The sequence below is a fragment of the Alosa pseudoharengus genome, unplaced genomic scaffold (assembly GCF_046254945.1).
Source record: "Alosa pseudoharengus isolate Yale_2024_CS ecotype anadromous, Long Island Sound unplaced genomic scaffold, YU_APseudo_1.1 YU_APseudo_1.1_scf_22, whole genome shotgun sequence".
Taxonomy (NCBI): Eukaryota; Metazoa; Chordata; class Actinopteri; order Clupeiformes; family Clupeidae; genus Alosa; species Alosa pseudoharengus.
Window position 1 is genome coordinate 4,096,679 of NW_027468680.1, and position 20,568 is coordinate 4,117,246.

At 43.1% G+C, this 20,568-nt stretch overlaps 1 protein-coding gene across 1 annotated transcript; it reads left to right on the forward strand.

Annotated features, from left to right (window-relative positions):
* Positions 1 to 934: 934 nt before the first annotated feature.
* LOC143139500 (leucine-rich repeat transmembrane protein FLRT2) lies at positions 935 to 2,944 on the forward strand. The gene has a single exon (XM_076300087.1). The coding sequence runs from the start codon at positions 935 to 937 to the stop codon at positions 2,942 to 2,944; it is 2,010 nt and encodes a 669-aa protein (XP_076156202.1).
* The last annotated feature ends 17,624 nt before the right edge of the window (positions 2,945 to 20,568 follow it).

The window sequence follows — 20,568 nt, forward strand, 5'->3', positions numbered from 1 at the left end:
CAGGATTGTTTTACTGTGAGATGACATACCCTTGGGCTAGCTCAGCTGTGCTGTGAGCAGTGAGGCATGTTCATCATGTTGATATTTGACCTAAAGTGTGTCCAGGGACTCAAAAATCAATATTTTTTTCATCTGAAGTTTCATCTGATGTTTACAAATCGTGCCCTTGCTGGCCTTGTTCTTTACCAAATGAGTTGACTTTTTATTGTCCTCTACTGTAAGCTGTACTTTAACGGATCAAATACATCTTATATAACTTAGGTTATGTCAAAAATAGTCTTTAGTATAAATCGTTGGCATTTAAAAACAAAAATCGGTGTAAACCAAATGCTATTTCTGACATGGCAGTAGCATCCAACCCAGAACAAACTGCACGGGTGTTTTGGTGTGTGTGTGTGCTCCTGGACAAAATGTGTTTGTTTTATTTTACTGGACTAGGTCTCTGAAGCCCACGGTCATGACGGAGGGAGACAGCCCCAGCCCCAGCCCCAGGGAGGGCTCGGCATCCCCATGTGTGGTCAGAGCTGCTGAGGACGCTTCAGTGACAAGCCCCCGTCTTCCCCTCTTCACACTCCGGCCGGAGAGCGCATAGAATGGCCCCTCTGGCGGGCCGGCGTTGAAAATGTGATGAGCCCTGCGATCGTCCCCAGCTCGGGCGCGGACCGAGGGAAGTGAAGGAGGCGTGGACGTTAATGAGACCATTGCTCTTGCACCGTGGCGCTCGGGACAGGCAATTATCGAAGGATTACCCGCTCACCACGCGAGCACGTAGTGCAAGCACAGCAGTAGCAGCAGCGGCAGGCCACTCTGCAAGTGCGTACAGAAAAACTTCTGTTTGCCAGGAGCATTTGGTTTTGACTTTTTTTTATTCCCCCGAGCGTCGTCTGTGGTGACTGGCATTTGGCGTCTGCTGGCCTGGGCAGTGCTATCTAAAATGGAGCTACAGGTACGTGTGTGGAATAAAGACTTTATTGCTTTCATCAGGCCTTGGATTCCCATCATGCTCGGTCTTCACCTGCAGTTCTGCCGCAGCACTTCCTGCCCGGAGGAGTGCCGGTGCGACAAGACTTTTGTGTACTGCAACGAGAGGAGCCTGACTTCAGTTCCACTGGGGATCGGCGAGGGCTACAAGATCCTCTACCTGCACAACAACCAGATCAACAATGCTGGCTTTCCGCTGGAGCTGCACCACGTGGCTTCGGTGGAGACGGTCTACCTGTACGGCAACCAGCTGGACGAGTTCCCCGTCAACCTCCCCAAAAACGTGCGCGTGCTGCACCTTCAGGAGAACAACATCCAGACCATCTCACGCGCGGCTCTGGCACAGCTGCTGAGGCTGGACGAGCTCTATCTGGACGACAACTCCATCTCCACCGTGGGGGTGGAGGAAGGGGCGTTCCGGGAGGCGGTGAGCCTCAGGTACCTCTTCCTCACCAAGAACCACCTCAGCAGCGTCCCCATCGGGCTGCCCGCCGACCTCAAGGAGCTGCGATTGGACGAGAACCGCATCGCCGTCATCGAGGAGGAGGCCTTTGAGAACGTCACCGCCCTCGAGAGCCTCCTATTGGACGGGAACCTGCTGACGGACGAGGGGATTGCCCCGACGGCGTTTCAGGGCCTGGCGAACCTGAGGACGCTGTCAATGGCGCGCAACTCGTTGAGCTCGCCCCCCCCCAATCTGCCCGCAGACCTCCTGGAGAAGCTGAACCTGCAGGACAACCAGATGAATGAGATCCCTGTCAGGGCCTTTGCGGGGCTCCACCGCCTGGAAAAACTGGATATTTCCAGCAACCAGCTGCAGGGGCTGACACAGGGGGTCTTTGATGGCCTGCTCAGCCTGCGACAGCTGACCGTTCGGAACAACCTTTGGCACTGCGACTGCGGAATTAAGTGGGTCATGGTGTGGTTAAAGACGCTGCCAGCTACCCTCAACGTGCGCGGCTTCATGTGCCAAAGCCCAGAGGGTTTTCGCGGGATGGCAATCAGAGAGCTCAACCTGGACCTCGTCCAATGCCCGGGCAGTACAGTGTGGGTGCCAACTCACCCACACCTGCAAACTCACCCTTCTCCCACCACCCCTGCATCAGTGGCACAAATACCCCTCTCGTCACCACAACCCCCGGCTCAAGCCTCCCTGCCCCCCTCATTGAGGGGAGATGTAGAGAGGGAGAATACTACAAACACTTCGGAGTACCCATCGCAAGAGCCGCTGCAGGTGTCTCTCACTGCAGTCAATCGCACCTGTGTTCAGGTGAGCTGGTTGGCCACATTCACTGTCGCTGCATATAAAATAACATTAGTCAAAATGGGAGAGCGTTTGGTGAACGAGAGGACACAGGAGACAGTGGCTGCAGGGGAGCTTAATGGGATTTTACTGTCCAACCTGGACCCCGAATCTACCTATCACGTTTGCGTCGCCCCCTTAGACGCTTCTAATAACCACTCCCCTGGACGCTACACGGTGTGCTCTGAGGTCTCGACGCCGTCGGCGCTCGACACGGCGAACAACGCCGTGGGGCCAGAGCAGGCCACTCAGCAGGACCCAAGTTCCCCACTTCTGCTGGCGGGGCTCATCGGCGGCGCCGTTCTGTTGGTTCTGTTGGTTCTGTTGGTTCTGGTGTTGCTTTTGGGCCTCTTCTGCTGGCGCATGCACAGGAAAGGCAGCCCGTCGTCGTCCAAATGGAAGTACAGCCGGGGTCGGCGGAAAGACGACTACGGCGAGGCGGGGACGAAAAAGGACAACTCCATCCTGGAAATGACTGAGACGAGCTTTCAGATAGTGTCCTTGAACAACGAACAGCTCCTGAAAGGGGCTTTTCACATACAGCCTATTTACACGACTAATGGGACTGTTGTTGGTCCCAGACAGAGCAACTCTGGGAAAACTAGCACAGCTTATAACAAGACCAACGGTCCACACTCAGATGTTTGCCACACAAAATGATTTTTCAGTGGGAATGGTAATGTTTGTACATTTGTATCAAAGCGCCTCTAGATATTTCATTTGTAATCGGAAAAAAAAGTGTGCTCTTTGTGTACTCGTAAAGTGCATCATGATCTATGAGTTGCCGGTTTCTCCTCTTGCATCAACAAACGTTTAAAAAAGCTTCTCTTTTTCTGCTCTGTGGTTGAGATTTTGCACAAATCGTTGTGGCAAAATAGTATGTGTTTGAGATGCAAACATTCTCATGAAACTAGGACATACTAGTTGCTTTGGCTGCATTGATAGTTTGGAAAACAGGGCACAAAGTAAAATAACTTTTGACTGTGCCATGTGTTATTTTTACCTTGTTCTGAGCATTTGGAAATATGGTACTTTGGTCACATAGGACAAATCACAGGATTTCTGTTCTATGAATTATAAACCTATATTAACAGATAAACTAAATTACAGCTGTATACTCAGTGTTAATTACCACATGAAAATAAAAACCTTCCGTAATTCTGTAGATAATGTCAGATGGCTCCTTTAAGTCCATTTGCTTTTTTTGTTTGATTTTTATCCATTACTGATTAATGTCATTCTTTAGCTTCATTCCTATCAGATGGGCATTGTGAGAGTGGCTGGGTCGTTTGTTGTAGTAATAGTTCATTAATGTGCCTTAGCATATCTACCAAACGTTTACAACACACCATCAACTTGTCAAAGCACCAAGGTATATTGTTGTACAAAAGTAATAAATGATTACAAAACAGCTGCTTTGTCCCAATGTACAATGAATGACTTGAGGACTATCTGGATTTATATAATTTCTATCATATTCTATTTATATCATACCAGGAATCACATCACCGGTTCTTCTGAATCTTTAAACCTGTTTTGTTATACATTGATGTAAGTGCAAGTATCTGTAAAAAATAGGCCTGTGTGTATATGCCTACGAGGAGACAGGGTATATTTAGGTATATTTAGTTGAATGCAGTGTATAAAAAAAATACAATAAAAAAAAAACAAGAGGGTAGCTTCGTACTGATTAGAGGATCGTCTTGATATTAATTAGCCTTCCATCAATAATCTATCTTTTGAGGAAGACTTCAATCTCCAGTCTATTTTATTTGTTCTGCATCTGTGAGAGACAAAATCAAACAACAGCACAATTATCCTTGTGTCTGGATTGTCTTAATTATCTCAGCTAATTATATTTTCCATTTCTGTGATGCACTTCTGCAATAATGACCAATATCAGTGAAGACAGAAACTTCACAAGAACTTAAAGGCACACTATTTGCACCTTTACGAACTTAAAGGCAAGATTTGCACCTTTACGAAGCCAATTTGACGATAAACAAACTTGTAATAGGCAAATCGTTCACCTAGAATAGCTACAGCATAGACGTAGCGAGTCACCACCAAGAAAACCAGCCATTTAACTTCAAGAACGGCAGCTCGACAAATCTCGTGAGAATCCTGACACCTTGTCAGTAGATATAGCTCTTTGGAGATGTTGTTAATCCTTCACCTCCACAACAAAAGCATTTTCATTGTGGAAGTTTGCTATTTACAACAGCAAAGTAAAATATAAATCTAAAATATCGGAGTAAAATAGAGTAAAATATAAATATGTCGGAGGGAGTGTTCCTTTAAGGGTTCACAGGTTGCCCTGCTTTTTAGCTAAACCTTTTAGATGAAAAATAATTAGGAGGCAGTGTGCAAATGTGATTGAAACAACATTATTATTTTTTCATTTGTGTGACAATTTTGCACAAAAAAATGGGTCCTTGTAACTAGTAATGGACTAATTTTCACTTCTGGTCAATGACTGAATCAGGGTGATGCTTTGTTTAATGTACCTTAAAATGACCACACATACAGCATAGTGTATGTCTTTTTTTTCAGTCCATGAGAAGTTGCCAGTAGCTACAGATGAAAGCGCAAGCAGTATTTACATATTGTGACATTTTGTGTGGCCATTGCGCTGTGGAGCTCACCACACGGGCAGGTCTTCATAGAAGACACATCCACACTCCCCAGCACCTCAGATACAACATACTGTACACACAACTCTCCTCTCAGAATTGTTTTCTTTTTTGTGTGGGATTGAACAAACTGTTCCTACATATCTCTGCACCTCCTCCTTCCCCAAATGTGAAACCCATTTTATAGAAGTGCTGAGGCATCCATCATACAGCATGCAATGAAAGTGCTCTGCTCCATAAAGGCGAGGATCCCACAGCTGATGCACTGTGTAGAAATAATCACCCTTTGCAATCAGTGGCTGGGCATTTAGTACTGCTGAATATTGTAGAGGGGTTTCTAGTCTGTAATGTGGGTAAGGTTTTACAGGTGTTTGTATGGATTTCTCCGTAGTTACTCTGCTGTAGGTCTTTTATTGGGACCCATGAGACTGGAAGTTGTACAGGAGGGGTTTTCTGTGCAAGGGGCTGAACAAAAGAAGGAATTAAAAACTTCAATGCCATTTGTACTGAGGATCAGGCTGCCAATACTGGTTCCCACATTTGCCTCTTAGCCATGAAAACCTCACCCAACCCCTTGCAGAACTCTTGGTCAGGAGCCCCACCCAATCGTGAATAATCCCCAAAATACTTCTTGTGCCGAGGCACTTGGGTAATTTTCTCAGAGCCAGCTAATTGATTAAGTTTCGTCTAAGTCAATGGAGCGGTGTGTTCCAGCTGTTTGTATTAAATCTTGGAGGATTATCCTAATGGCGGTTAAGTCACCAAGTAAACATAGTGCTGGGGCTTTCTGGCTCAGGCTGGCTGTTAAGAATCCCTCTGCTTGATTTACAGTTTGCAGTTGACTATGTTTGCATTAACCCACTACACACCCAGATACATTCAAGATTTAATTCAGATCAAATTCGATTTAACCCTACCATTGCCACCAGCACTGGCAGAACCCCCTCCCCTCTCTCTCTCACACACACACACACACACACACACACACACACACACACACACACACTCACACACACACACACACACACACACACACACACACACACACTCACACACACTCACACACACACACACACACACACACACACACATACACACAGGGCTCCACATGGTTTTCTCAGAACCGTTTATGATCAGTAGAATGTTCCACTCCGGTGTTCTAATTTATGATCATTAGAATGTTCCACTCCAGTGTTCTAGTTACGGCCTCTCTGTGTCATAGTGATGCCTTTGTACCACTTATTAACCTGCTACAGCTGCTGCCCTGGACCCAGTCTGCTGGTTATTAAACTCTGCGAGGGCTAGTGCTGATTCAACCATTCAGTCTCCTTATTAGTGCCCTGGATATGAAACCGGGAGATAGTGGAGTCAACCCTAGAGAAATGCCAGCCTGCTCATTAGTCAAGCATTAAGGTTCCTCAGACCTGAACAGGCTTTACTGTAAGATGAGGGATATGGCAGATGCAGGCTAGTTAGGAGTTGTACAGTGCATCTGAACTAAGAGATGGATCTAACAATAATGAAAAAGGTCTTATGGCCTTTAACTGCAGAAACAAACAGGTACGTTCCTAAGGCATTTCTGGTGACGCAGAAAACAACATTGAGCTAATGGTGATTTGGGAACAAACAAAAATAATAAAATTTCAGAGTCAATATTTTTAAGAGCATTACACTAAAGTCTACTTACACTAAATGCTCCAACCAGAAACTCTAGGAACAGATTGAAAGGGTCTATAATATCTAAAAAACAGTTAACAACCTGGTGTCTTCAAGAGGGAGGCCCAGGGATGTGTAGGTCACTCACCTGGCCAATGGCAATCTCCGATTGGCTAAACAATCTCCTACAAACCTGCTAAGATAACAGAACATGGTACTTAGAGCTTGCACGCAGTGCAGCATCATTATATCATAAATAACTGCTCTTTACAGTTTTTTACAATTGTTTACACACGTTTTCAAAACTCTGTGTCTATTTTTCAAAACTCCACACACAAAACCCACAACTGCTCACACAAAATGCAAAATGCCCCAAATCTCCACCAAAATGACACACAACATTCAAAATGTCAAAAACACATGTTTAAAGCAAACATTCGCCTCACATTACAAACACTTTTGTCATAATATGACATTTTGGATACATCATGTACACACTGTTGCTCAAAACCTAAAGCTCTTCTGTCTTAGGCTTTCTATATGTATTTCCATACAAGAGTGAAAGTTACGGTATCAACAAAGATAAGTTGAAATACACAGTAAAAATGCAAGCAATATTGAAACCAAAAATAGTGATTTTTCCCAAATAATTTGCTGTTGTGAATACAGTATTTTACAGCAAACAAGAAAAAAAGCAAAGAAGAATACAGTGACCACCAGATGTACATGGAGCTTTGAAAACACTGATTTTGTTTTTTTCTAAAGACAAGTGTGTGTGTGTGTGTGTGTGTGGGGGGGGGGGGGTGTGTACAGTATGTATTCATAGGCCTCAACTGCAGAAACAAACAAATTCTACAGTAAGCGTTCCTAAGGCATTTCTGGAGGCACAGAAAAATGTATTGAGCTAATGGTATACTGTAACATGGGGACAAACAAAAATAGAGTAAAAAGACAAATTTTACATAAAGTCAACTTTTTGTAGAACATTACTGTAAGCTAAAGTCTGATTACTGTAATTTTCAAAGTATCTGCATTGGTTCTGAATATTTCAACCAGAAATCCACTAGGAGCAGATTGAAAGGGTCTATACCTATATAGAGAGTATATCTATTCATAGACCTATACTAAGGCAATGATTGGATGGTGTTCAGTAAAGTAAAGAGTGTTTGCACATGTGAAGAGAAAGAGTGAAGCACTGGTGATTTAGTGTGGCATTTTGATGGGTTGTGTTTGAAGAACGAAATCAAGTTACTTCCTGTTAGATTTTTGTGTGTTAGGTAGTAAATTGTGTGTGGTGTTTTGCAAAATGTGTTTTAGTCAATTGAAAACTGAGTCAAACACTGAGAATTAGTGTATGGTTTTGCAGATTTGGTGTCGGGTTATGATGTTTAGAGGACATGTTTAGAAAATTGTGTGACAAGCAAAGATTTAGTGTGTAAGCAGTTGAAAAAAACTGTAATGTGTCCACCTGTCTAATAGAACTGTGGTTCTCAAATGTTTTGGGGTCGAGACCCCCCAGAATAACCAGGTTGGTGTTCTCAACCCCTCCACCCCACCCTCCACCTGCATGCCCCCAGCACTTTTTTACTGCTGTGCTTTTAGATTAGATTTAGATTGGAGGCTTCCGTCGAAATAACATTACTGTTTTTCTGAGATGCCATCTGCATAGGCGGTCGATGAGGTCTGTACTACTGTATGATCACAGGTGTTAGAATGTATGAATACATAGGACAACATGATCATAACAGCAGCTCTTGACAATAAACAACAATGCACAACTAATAGAATGACACAGACACCCAACTAGATCATGACAAAAAAAGACAGCAATATTACCAAAGACACTTTATCAACCGTCTCTATTAGTAATATTATTGTCAATTTTCTGATTCTTAGCTAAGGCCAAACTGGGAATGGAATAGTGTGAACAACAGTGCTTTTTTTTTTATATGCGTTAAACAAATTAAAGTGATGGTTTTATGTCAAATTAAAATATGTTTCACACATTATGGTGAATCCCTGAAATGATATTGCACACCCCAGGTTGAGAACCACAGCAATAGAAGAAAAACTCTCATTTAGAGTCACTCGCAGTGTTTTGAAGCTTGCCTCGGGCTATGTACAAACATTTGATAACAACAGCAGTGAGTGTTCTGTCCGGGGACTAAGTGGATGATTTTGGATGAACTTTTCACATTTGAAAATACATATTTGAGGTTTTTTTTTTCTGAGGTAAGGTTTTGATTTGAGCACTCCACCACCTCCACCACCACTACCACCCCCCCACCCCCCACCCCCACCCCCCCACACACACACACACACACACACATACACACACACACACACACAAATACACACACACACACACCACACCACACACACACACACATTGGCGTGGTTTCTCCCCAGTGTCCTACAGCTGATTAGATAGACTGTTCTCTGTCCTGAACTTGGCCTGGGTCTCTTGTACTGTCGCTGTGTGAGAGAGAGCACTGTGCGGGGTGACCAGACACTCTCTGTGTCTTTCACACATTCACTCCTCCACATTGATCTTTGCCACTTTTGAGTGACACCCCGGCCACCTCCATTAGCCGGAGCGCTCTGTGGGAGCCACGACTGTTCAAGTGATATAATTGCCAGGCGGACACCTCCCCTGACCTCCGCACTTGTCCAGCTTCAGGCCGGCCAGATATGCTTTTAGTGCGTGCATCCAATTTTAGTTGTATTTTTTATTTTTTTACGTCCATTTATCTAGTGCCTTATTTTTGAATTATACATTTAGTTGGCATGAATGTTTAGTCAAATCATAGTAGTGATCTTGATCTGTTTTCTATCTGCTGAAGTATAGCAATACACATCAGGCATTCAGTATGAGCAACTTCCCCCAAGCTTTACCACATAGTGCTCAGAGAAGTTATGTTGTCTCTGATTGGCCAGGCCACTTGGTTAGGTGAATAAGAAAAAGAATCCACTGAATTTGATAAACCCTACACAGATAGGCATAGGCCATTAAAGCAATATCTGTCATTTTCAAGATTTCTCTTGAACCTTCATAAAATGGAGTGGAGGTTGGTGGTGATATGCTGTAGGAGGTTAATCAGATTATTAAATCTGGGAATTCTTAGATACATAACTTTCATATTGTTGTAAAAATTCTCAGAAAAAATATCAGTTTACAACCAATTGAACTAGAAGGGGGCATGGATGAGACCTGCTTCATATGAATGAGAGGCTAACTTGCTATGCTTTAGCCTGTTACCAAGCAAAGTATGATGTTATTTTGGGTGAGCCCTACAATTCATAATCAATCTGAAATCTCAATAAAGAAAAGAATGTGATGTAATTACTGTTGTCATGGAATCTGACTGTTTGATGGATCCCCCCCCCACACACACAGACCAACACACACACTCACACACAACCTCATAGCCGCTGTTTGATATTAAATGATTATGAGACAGTGATGGATGATTTCATCATTCTTGTGGAATTCTCCCCCATTTAGAATATTTACAGCACATTATAGATCTCAAACCTGGGCTCAAGCAGAATGAATCCTTGCCCAGATTGAATCCTTCATCCCTGATATTTAGGTGGTGCTCTCCGTGGCCCTCTGTTCAAAGCTACAATCGAAATGAGATTTCCCCTGAACATTAATGTGGACCTGAAACCCTCTCAAGTATGCAGGTCCATAATGACCTCCGTAACCCATTCTGCATATAATCTATCACTGCTTGGGCTTAATGAGAAAACTCCAAGGCAATGGGCAAAAAGTAAATTAGATCAAATCAATAGTCAATGTTGATACAGAACTATGCACCCAAATCAAATACCAAGCGGTGCTTTTCGGTGTGATTGAATCCTTACTGAATCAGTGCAACATTACCTTCTATTTTCACTCAAGTAATCAAGCGTTGCCATGAAAGTATATTATGCTTTCTTTTCCATCCTAATGGGATGGCTTGGACTTCTGTGGCTAGCTTTTTGTATGGATAAAATGTGCATATAGCTATTTGTTTATTCGTCTGGTATGGTCTACACCGAGAGATTTTTTGATCCCAGCTATCTGTATACAATAAAATGATTTTAATTGGAGGAAATGCATTTTCAATAGCCCCACGAACCCTATGAATCTGTGAGTGCATTTGAATTTGCTCAGCAGATGTGCGCCCTTTCAGGCCTGTTTCCAAATCACCAAAAATCCAGGAATCAATCACAACTGCGTCTCCGGCATGGGCCGGGTGATGGGGTGGACTTTAGATGATGACAAATAGGAGTGCGCTTAGCTGTGCTCATGAATACCAATGGTTGCGCTGATGGCTTCAGTGTTTAATGATACAGACACAGTATTTTCAGTATTTAAAGCCATCTTTTACAAGATGTGAAAGATATGTTTTGCTGTACTAATGAAAATATTTGGTAAGAGTTTAATGTACCAGTTTAAGTTTAATTTCACTGCTATGCCCCTCAGATATCGGAAGTAAACAAAGGGCCCCCAGACCAATCTTAATCTCAATCTTAATTTTGATTTGCCAAATGGTCTGGTGTCAGCCAGGCTACATTTTCAACCTAATAATTACATTAAACCTTGACTGATATAAATACTATGAGTAAAGCATGGGCTTGCTAAATAGCATTGAGTTGCCGGATGCAGTAATTACTGTACAAAATTAAAATGTACCACATATTTATACTGGCAACATGATTATGTAAAGTTGGCTGAATAACAAACTTTCTGAGAGCTTCTAATCTAAAGCCTTTCATCCTTAACCCAGACAATAGATGTTTAAGATAAGCCCTAATTTAAATGGTCATTGACTGAGGCAATGGAGCCTCAAACTCTCTTGGAACAAACCAAGCAATCAACTCCAGTTTAAAGCATGACCACGAGCCTTCCAGTCGCGTGGGGAATAGGAGTATTTAGTCTCCTCACAAGCTGAGGCCATGCCAAGCCTGACACTTCACACAATTAAGCAGGAGGATATCATATGCCATTAGACCAAGGTGAGTGTTTTGTTCTGCGGGGGTGAGTGAAGGACCAAACGTGGTCACCGCGTCAGCATCTCTTTCTTTCTGCTACACTTGGTTTTCCAGTAGCATGTATTACGGCAGTGACCACATCTCATTGCAGGTCATTTCAACAAGGCCCATGATTAGAGTGGATAGACCACTCGGGAACAGCAGCGGAAATGTGTTCATGCGACCTTGCTGTTGTAAAGACCACAGGATACCTCTCATGAGATCACAAGTAGGCTGTGAGATCACACAGATGAAATGCTGCGAGGAAGTGGAAGTTATTCAGGTACAACACATGGCCTTCAGAATGTATTCCGGTCTGAGGCGGATTAAATAAGCTTCCTGTCTAGGTAACATTCTTACTTTTGAAACAAAAAAGTTCTTAGTTTTGTGGAAAATGATATTGCATTAACACATAATACCCCAAATAGATTGGTGTTTTACCTCACACAAAATGAGTCCTGTAGATATGTGTCCAGAATGCTTTGCTGCAAACATTTCCAGCTTTGTTTTCTATTTTAGTGTTTGTTTATGGTGTGTTTTTCACCCCCTCGGTAAAGCATCAGTGCAGAGGTGTTCGCACAGCACCATAAGTGAAGCAATAAAGGTTCACCTTCCTGTTGGAAACCCACTCCCTACCTCACCCCCCCCCCCCCCCACCTCCTTTCAGGAGGCCAGACTCTCGCCCCGAGCGCTCTCTAAGGAGAGAGGGAGAAAGAGAGGAGGACTGTGTAAGTTATCCGCTTTTCCCCCCCCTAATTGTACTGTGTCATTGCCCTGGGGACATAAATAATGATTTTCGCTTCATGGCATTGTGCTGACGGAGGTTCTGGGCTGTGCCATGGTTAGACGGCATGACCACGACCCCCCTTCCCTCAAGTGAGTGTCGTGGAGGAGTCAACGCAGACACCCTGTCTGGTGCCGCCGGCAATTGGCCTCATTGATTAAGACAGATACAGGGTCCGCAGAGGGACAGCGCTACAAATTGAAGTTGATGTGGAGCCGGCGGATAAACCATGTGCTTGGCTAACCCCTAATGCACCAGCTTAATATTCCCGCTCCCTTATCCGATGCGAGGGATTCTCTACGTCACATTTTATTTTCAATAGTGAGACTGAGGAGAAACAAAGTGTGCATTGTCAAACTGAAGGACTATTCACAATTAAAATGGTATTCAAAATGTAATGCATAATCATTATGTAAACATTACTTTTCATTTATTCACACTGTGTCGCTATACTACAACACAATAAGTGAGTCTGGCAGATATTGAATTCCATAACTAATACAATAAGAAAAATAAAATAATAATATAATAAAATATTAGCAGTAACAGAAGCAAATGTGAAATAATAAAATGTCATGACAGTCCAATTTGAAACAAAAAGACCTTCTTTACCACCTACACCATATTAACAGCCTCTGACCTTCAGCCTCTGAGCTCTATATTTGGAGAGGGCATTACGGCCGTGTAGCTGTTGCCATCCTCTTCGCACAGAGCTGGGAAATTACCGCGGAGCGGGCATCAGAGTGACCCTGAGCGTCTCGGTGAAACTGCTCGCCTCACTCCATCTCTGCGTGAGTGCTCTATAGGGCGAGCTGTTGGTTCGTGGAGCTTCATCTCTGCGTGAGTGCTCTATAGGGCGAGCTGTTGGCTCGTGGAGCTTCTCTCCTTCATGCCTTCCTCCCAGCCAGGGCTGCAGTGACTCTTTAAAACAGCCCAGTGCAGTCGTATTATTCTGAGCCAAAACTACCTGTCAGGCCTTGAGAAAGGATGCCAGAAAACACAGTTTCTGTCTGTCCCTGCCTCCCTCTTTCTCCCTCTTTCTCCCTCTTTCTCTCTCTATTTATTTTTTTCTGGTGACAGAATTGCAGTCCCTATATGACATTTTGTATCTGGGCTTGACAACCAAATCTACTGAGGTCGATGTTCAGAAGATATCTAAAACAAACTTACTAACATGAGAATGTTATGCCACAGAAAACACTACTGATCAGAAGTAATCATGACTGCTTTGACTACAGGAGCAATTAGACCTTCCTTTTATCTTGCAACAATGCAGCTTAATCTTTCCTGTCTTACTAACAATCATCTAATTAGGATACTGCACCAAGTGAAAGAAAATAATTTTCTATATGCTGCTCAGTTAAGAAGCGTTTTGATTTCCTGCATCTTCACAACATGTGATAAACAACATTTGATTACCTTTCATCTGCCCATTCTTCAGGGTCAGCAACATTGCAGGATGGGTGATTGTACAGTATTTACCACAACTATTACACAATCATAATATCTAATAAGCAGAGTTCATGTTTCATCTCCCTTCTGACTGGACTGCCCTTGAGAACAACAAGCTACCGCCATGTCATTTCTCTGCGCTGTGGCACCATGGTCCTCTGTTTCTCTCTCCAGCACCTGGAAAAAAGACTCCCTTTCCTCACGGAAGGCACTAGTACCACAGCCTGCTCCACAGACAAATGAAAATGGCCTCTTTTGACTTGAAAGGCCGCTGAAGCCATTGATTACAAATTCAATGTTCTTTCTGTCAAATTTCCCTTCAAGGTTCCCCAAGCTGTCCCCACTTTGTGTGTGTGTGTGTGTTTGTACACAGTCCTTCAGTACCTCTGTGAATGGAAAACAAATGCAATGACAAGGCCACACACTGTTCCAGCGAGTCAACAACGTTGTTTCAGATCGAGCTGAAGAGAGGAGTAGATTTGGTTGACTGCTGGGCTCAAATATCTGCACTAAGATCTTTACCTCTGAGGGAGGAATGGTCTGATGTGTGTGTGTGTGTGTGTGTGTGTGTGTGTGTGTGTGTGTGTGTGTGTGTGTGTGTGTGTGTGTGTGTGTGTGTGTGTGTGTGTGTGTGTGTGTGTGTGTGTGCTACTGTGATGTGCACTAAGGTCTTTACCTCTGAGGGAGGAATGGTCTTGCTACTCTGCATCATTTGCGTTCTGTGATGGTGTGTGTGTGTGAGAGAGAGAGAGAGAGAGAGAGAGAGAGAAAGAGAGAAAGGAGAGGTCCTCAAACCTGCAAAAATAGCAGATATTTGAGGTAAACAAAAAGGACTTTGGTTGAGAGAGTGTCTTGGACTGTTTCCTTTTCTTTTAGAAAATGAAGTGTTTGTTTTTAGCATGGTGCCCTTTACATTGCTCCACTAAAAAGGCCACCATGCTTTAGAGAGCACTCAATATGTAGGCCATGCCTCAAGAATGCTTTAATATATTTGTAGATTTGTGTCCTCGGCATTGAAAGAGAAGTTATGTACTGTAGACTTGTATAAGAAGAGGCATGTACTCACAGTGGTCTCCAACTGAATCAGGGCAGCACACATTTGCAGAATTGAAGACCAGACAGAGAACCATGAACTGAATTTGATCTGAATAGATTGTGTTTCTTGCTGGTACTAGGTCGAGATAGCAATTATTTATAGCAAACATTATTATTTCATGGTATTAAAAATGAAAGAAAGAGTGCAATTTACATTTTCTGGTTGGTTTCTTTATTTGATCTCAAAGGTATATGTTACCAACACTACTACACTCTGAGGGCGTGAACATTGGGGCTCATAAACATGCCTCCAGAGTGTAGCATTGTAGCTGCCTGTTTGGCTGCAGCAACTAGAACCGATTGTTTTTGGGGGGTTTTCTCATCCCCACAGTACTCCGTGACCTCGAGAAACGGAGATCCATGTGACAAATCGCCGGAATACTCCTTTAAGTCAGGCTTGAACAGCCTGAACTGGAAAGCTCATTTCTTTTGAATTTCCACTGTGAGGCCTTCCCCTAACAAGTCAGACATATGGACCTATAGACTGTCAGCCTAACTCAATTAGACTGTGCAGTGGAGAGAGGAGAGAGAAAGGACAGTGTATAGATGCACAAAGTGTATTCTAATACCTGCTTTGCATATATCTGGTCTGTAAGTCATACTTTGTTCCGATTCTTAAAACCATACAAGTAGCAACAGTTACTTGTGTTTATTAAATATCAGTAATTAGTAACTTAGCAACAGTTACTTGTGTTTATTAAATAGCAGTAATTAGTAACTTTCTGAAGATGACAACAGAGAGGCTTGGAAGAGTAGGCTAGTTTAAGGCAATTATGCGGACACTTTAAAGAGTGGTTGAAAGCATGGCCCAATGTAATGCAATGGTTGTCAGACACATTGCTACAAATCGTTTCTTGGTCCAGGAGGTTTTAGAATAATGTTGAGCAAATACTAGGAGCACAGACAGCGGTGTAGTCTAGTTAGCTCTAGTGGGTATACTGTGATGTAGTCTAGTTAGCTGTATGCTGTGATCAACCCCAAATGTTAATATCTATCCTTGCCTATTTTGAGTGGGTATACTGAGATGGTGATGCTTTTGAAGTGGGTATACGGCGTAGTCCTGCGTATCACATAGACTACACCACTGCTTGCAGAGTCAGTGCAGTGGATTACAGCGATTGGTTAAATGGCAACTCCAGCCAAAGAGCTCATATTCTTGAAAGCTGTATACATGAAAAAACCACACACTGCATATATATTCTCAAATGGCTGAACCAAAGGTGAGAACACAATCCCGGCACAGTTATCACCGAATCCCATCTGAAAGCTAAATCTCAGATGGCCTGTTGTCGTCCAGTTGCATGTATTAAAATCTGCCCAGGGGGTCTGGAGTGCTTCACACTGAGCTGATACTGTGGGGATTTGGGTAATGAATGCCATATCAGACCAATTTCAGTCTGAAATCTTATCACATTGCATTTCACAGCTTTTAGTCTTGCACATTGGAGGTGGAGAAGAGGGGGCATGGCACCTCCAGAGAGATAGGGTGGAGGATCGCACTGTTCTCGGCAAAAACTCTGCCAAAGGCTCCTTTCAGAGTCTCTTCCCTTTGTGGATGTACAGCAGGCGAGCTTGTGAGGCCCTGTTACTGACAATATTAATGAAACCTTGTGTTACCACTGACAAAGTACGCCATTAAGGCTTGCAGCGAGGCACAATTCCTGTCAGATCCATGAAACTCAAACAGCGTTTCTAATCTGTGCACCAACATCAATCCACACCAAGCACCTCAGAAATATGACAGCGCTTTAACAGATCTCTGATCTTCAGTGTTTATTGCTCATCGCATGCGGCAGTGGACTACCTACTTCTATCAAAAGTCCATGAATTATAAATGCCAGCATATGGGTCGTCTTCTTTCTCTCCTCGTATAATTATACCAGTCAAGAAAAATCCAATTTGCTACTCTGCATTATTAAAATGGTCAGAAATGCACATGCAATTCAATTAATAGGTTATTTTGGATGTGAAGGGAGCAAAAACTACTACTTGCCACACGCAGGTTGCCTGTGCATCGGATTTGTAAAACACTGATCAATAAGTTCCCTGCTTCTCTCGCGGCTGCTTATGTTTGCCCAAATAAGCGAGAAATAACATTTGCCACAGTCTCCCAGAAAGTTCTGTCCAATCTAATTAGGATATTTTTTATTGGGCAGTGTGTTTCTTTTCCTCGGTCGTTTATGCGGCGAGCAAAGACCCAGCGGATCATTTTCAGGATGATGAACTGACGGTTTTGGAATTTGCCACAGGGGGCTGGAAATTATGTATCTTGGCAGTGAATCAATATCACCCTCTGTTGCAGGGGGCTGGCCATGAAGTGGTGACTGCCATATCCGTCAAGTAAGGTCGCGCTAATGAGCAAAGCCTTGAGTTGGGCTCCTTTAGATTACAGTGCAGAGATTTAACAGGAATCAGCCACAGAGACAGGGATGCTGTGGGGTGGCAAGCTTGTCGGGGAGAATCTCTGTCACTGCATATATATTGCCAGCCATCACCATCGCAAAACATGACCTGTTCACCTGGAGACAATTAAGCTTAAAACAAGATGTGTGGTGCCTGTCTAGAAATGCATTGATTGTTTTTGCAATTTTGCTTGTTGCCTCTTTGAGTTTGAGTCATCTTCAAGTTTTAAAAATATATATATTTTGCTCAATATCCTCATACTTAACTGACATTGTTGCATATTCTGGTAAGACCTACTGGCGAATAGAATATGAAATGAAAGACACATTAAGGTTTTGTGTCCCATTGGTGACGTCCAGTCACAAGATGGCTTTTGAGTCTGTTCGACTCATCCCTCCACCACTGCTCTGCTACAACTTGTTTAGAACCCTTTACCTGCTGTCTGTTTAGAACCCTTTACCTGCTGTCTGGAACAGACCTCCTTGCCCTGTCATCATAGCACTACAGCACAACAGAGAGCAGCAGGATCTCATAACTTGGTATTATATTCATTTTGCATTTGTAAAGACAACAAATTACATTACATTACATTACATTACATTACATTACATTACATTTGGCTGACGCATTTTTAGCCAAAGCGACTAACAACATGGTAAACAGTTTAAGTTTTAGAGCAATTCTCAACAATTTTAGGACAATTTAAAAAACATTACAGAGTACAGTAAGAATAAGTGCATCAGTGAGTGCTGTTTTTAACAGTTACGTGTCAGTTTAAGACGGCTGGTGAGTGCTAGGATCAGCAAGACTTGATGTAAGTGTTGCTATGAGAGGAGATGTTCTCTAAAGAGCTGGGTCTTCAGGAGATTTTTGAAAATGGAGAGGGATGTCCCTGCCCTTGTAGGAACTGGCAGTGTGTTCCACCAACGAGGAACAACAGATGAGAAAAGTTTGGATTGGCCTGAGCGTACCGGTGGTAGAGCTACAAACATCACAACACTTAAATGAACACATAAAATACCAAAGTTCATCCAGGTTAGAGATTATCTTCCTAATTTAAATTAGGGATATAATGGCCTAATACCACCCCTGGTTTGATGAATGAGTGGGAGTATTTTATAGATCTTCTAACGTTTAAAATTTTTATTACACTGTCTTGAAGTGGGGATATAAAACTAATGTAAATTGTTTTGTTACACTCTTTGTCTATGGTATACCTTGGTTTTGGGATGCTGCAGTAAGGTTCTTGAAATGATATCGCCATCTAGTGTCTAACAGAACAAACAACACTTTGGTTTTGATCAGCATTTTGTACAGGCCTGCCTGGTTCCATCAAACCGTTTCACTCAATGAGAAAATTACAGTAACTGAGATACAGATGGGCGAAGCCAGGCTCCAGGTCTGACAGGTCTGAAATAAAAAATAAAGAACATTTTACACCAACATAGTTGTTTATTTTCAGCGTCCCTGTTTTGTCCCATGTATGAAACTGTAAGACAAATTGAGATTATTGAATCCCCATAGCGACTCAATGTTGCCATTGTTTCTGTATGATAAAGCACTGAAGTCTAACCCTATGAAACAGACCAGAGGTCATTTGGAGGTGACCTGCTGGGTTTGGCTTTGCAAGACATGGTGAACATTTGCTTCTTCCACCTCAGACAACTAAGAAAGTTTGGCATGAGATCTAGGACCCCCAGGGCCTGCTACAGGGCATCATTATGACTGGAGGCGATGGACGCTGCACTGCTACAGGTCAAGGCATCTGTGGATGTGTGCTGCACTCCATCCAGGACTTCAGTCCAACAGCCAATGCAGCAGGAAAGCCCAGAGGTTCTTTAAGGACCCCAGATATCTTAACCAAAGACTGGTTCAGCTGCAGGCCTGCAGCCACAGCAAGTGGCATTGCTCCCTCAATGCTCGGACCGGCAAACTCTGTGAGTTACAGTTTTTTTCCAGTCAGTGAGAGCCAATGAGAGCCTGCCAATCTGTCTGATCATACACACAGACACGCCCTCACGCCGCACATGCGCGTGCACACACACACACTCTCTCTCTCTCTCTTAACATATTGTTGCTTGAACTTGTCTTAAACTATTACTATCATTTATTGCCACAATATTGAAGACATAAGAAGATGAACCCTTACACTGTGTATCAATGTGTTATAGGCTAGCTATTTTGACCCATTAGACACACCCCTAAGCTAAGTAATTTGTGGCACAGATTTACTCTTCTCATACAACTGCTCTCACACACTAAATCCATTTATAGAGATATAATATGTATTCCAACTCTAAACCTGCATGAGGTGGCTAGGCTACCTATTACACCTCCACTGAATTGATCTTCTGAAGCCCAAAGGTCACAGCTACAATAAGCAGTTAGGGGCAACCTGAAAACGTAATGGATATCAGAATAAAAGTCCTACTGCTTAGCTATTCCACTTTCTGTCACATGGACTTTTGTCACTACATGCATCTAAATCAATGAAGTTAAATACAATGGTATTATTTTTGTCAAACATCATACCACCGCAGTGGTCAATTGCTGAAATGGACAGCTGATAACATTGGTCTACAGCAGAAATCTGTGTGAACTGCCTCAGGAGTCTGCAAATGAGAGCTCCAATACCCTGAGACTGTCTCAGCTTCATTGTAATTAATGAATATTTATTTCTCAGCTTATGATGTACACTAAGGGCGTACTCACACTATGCCATCCATACTGTACCCGAGTACGTTTGAACTCCAAAGTCCGGTTAATTTGACCAGTGTGCCGGCGTCCACTTGAGGAGGTGGACTCGGCCACGGTAAGGTACTTAATTATGATCGCACCTACTGTATGCAAAAATTCTAGAGCACAGCAGCTCAACCGTGCCTGGGTACAGTTTGATAATACGCAGTGTGAGTGCGGACCAAGAATGGGAGAGAATCGAATTCTGGCACGGTAAACCGTGCCCAGTGTAAGTATGCCCTGACATGGCAGGGTTGGGGTGGTGGGGCAGTGGTAAGAGGGACTCTTTTGTCTCTTGAAACAACACTAGAGTACAGACCATATCAGTCATTTGACTTATCCAGATGATGGTCCTTAAGATCTCCCTCCCTTTATATCTGAATAGCCAGAAGTGTGGCGAAATCCCCTTTTTATTAGAGCTTCAAAAACATAGGACTTTTATTTTGACGACACTCGGAAGTTAATTGACGGTTGTGCTATGTTGTGGCCGGTTGTGGCATATTTAA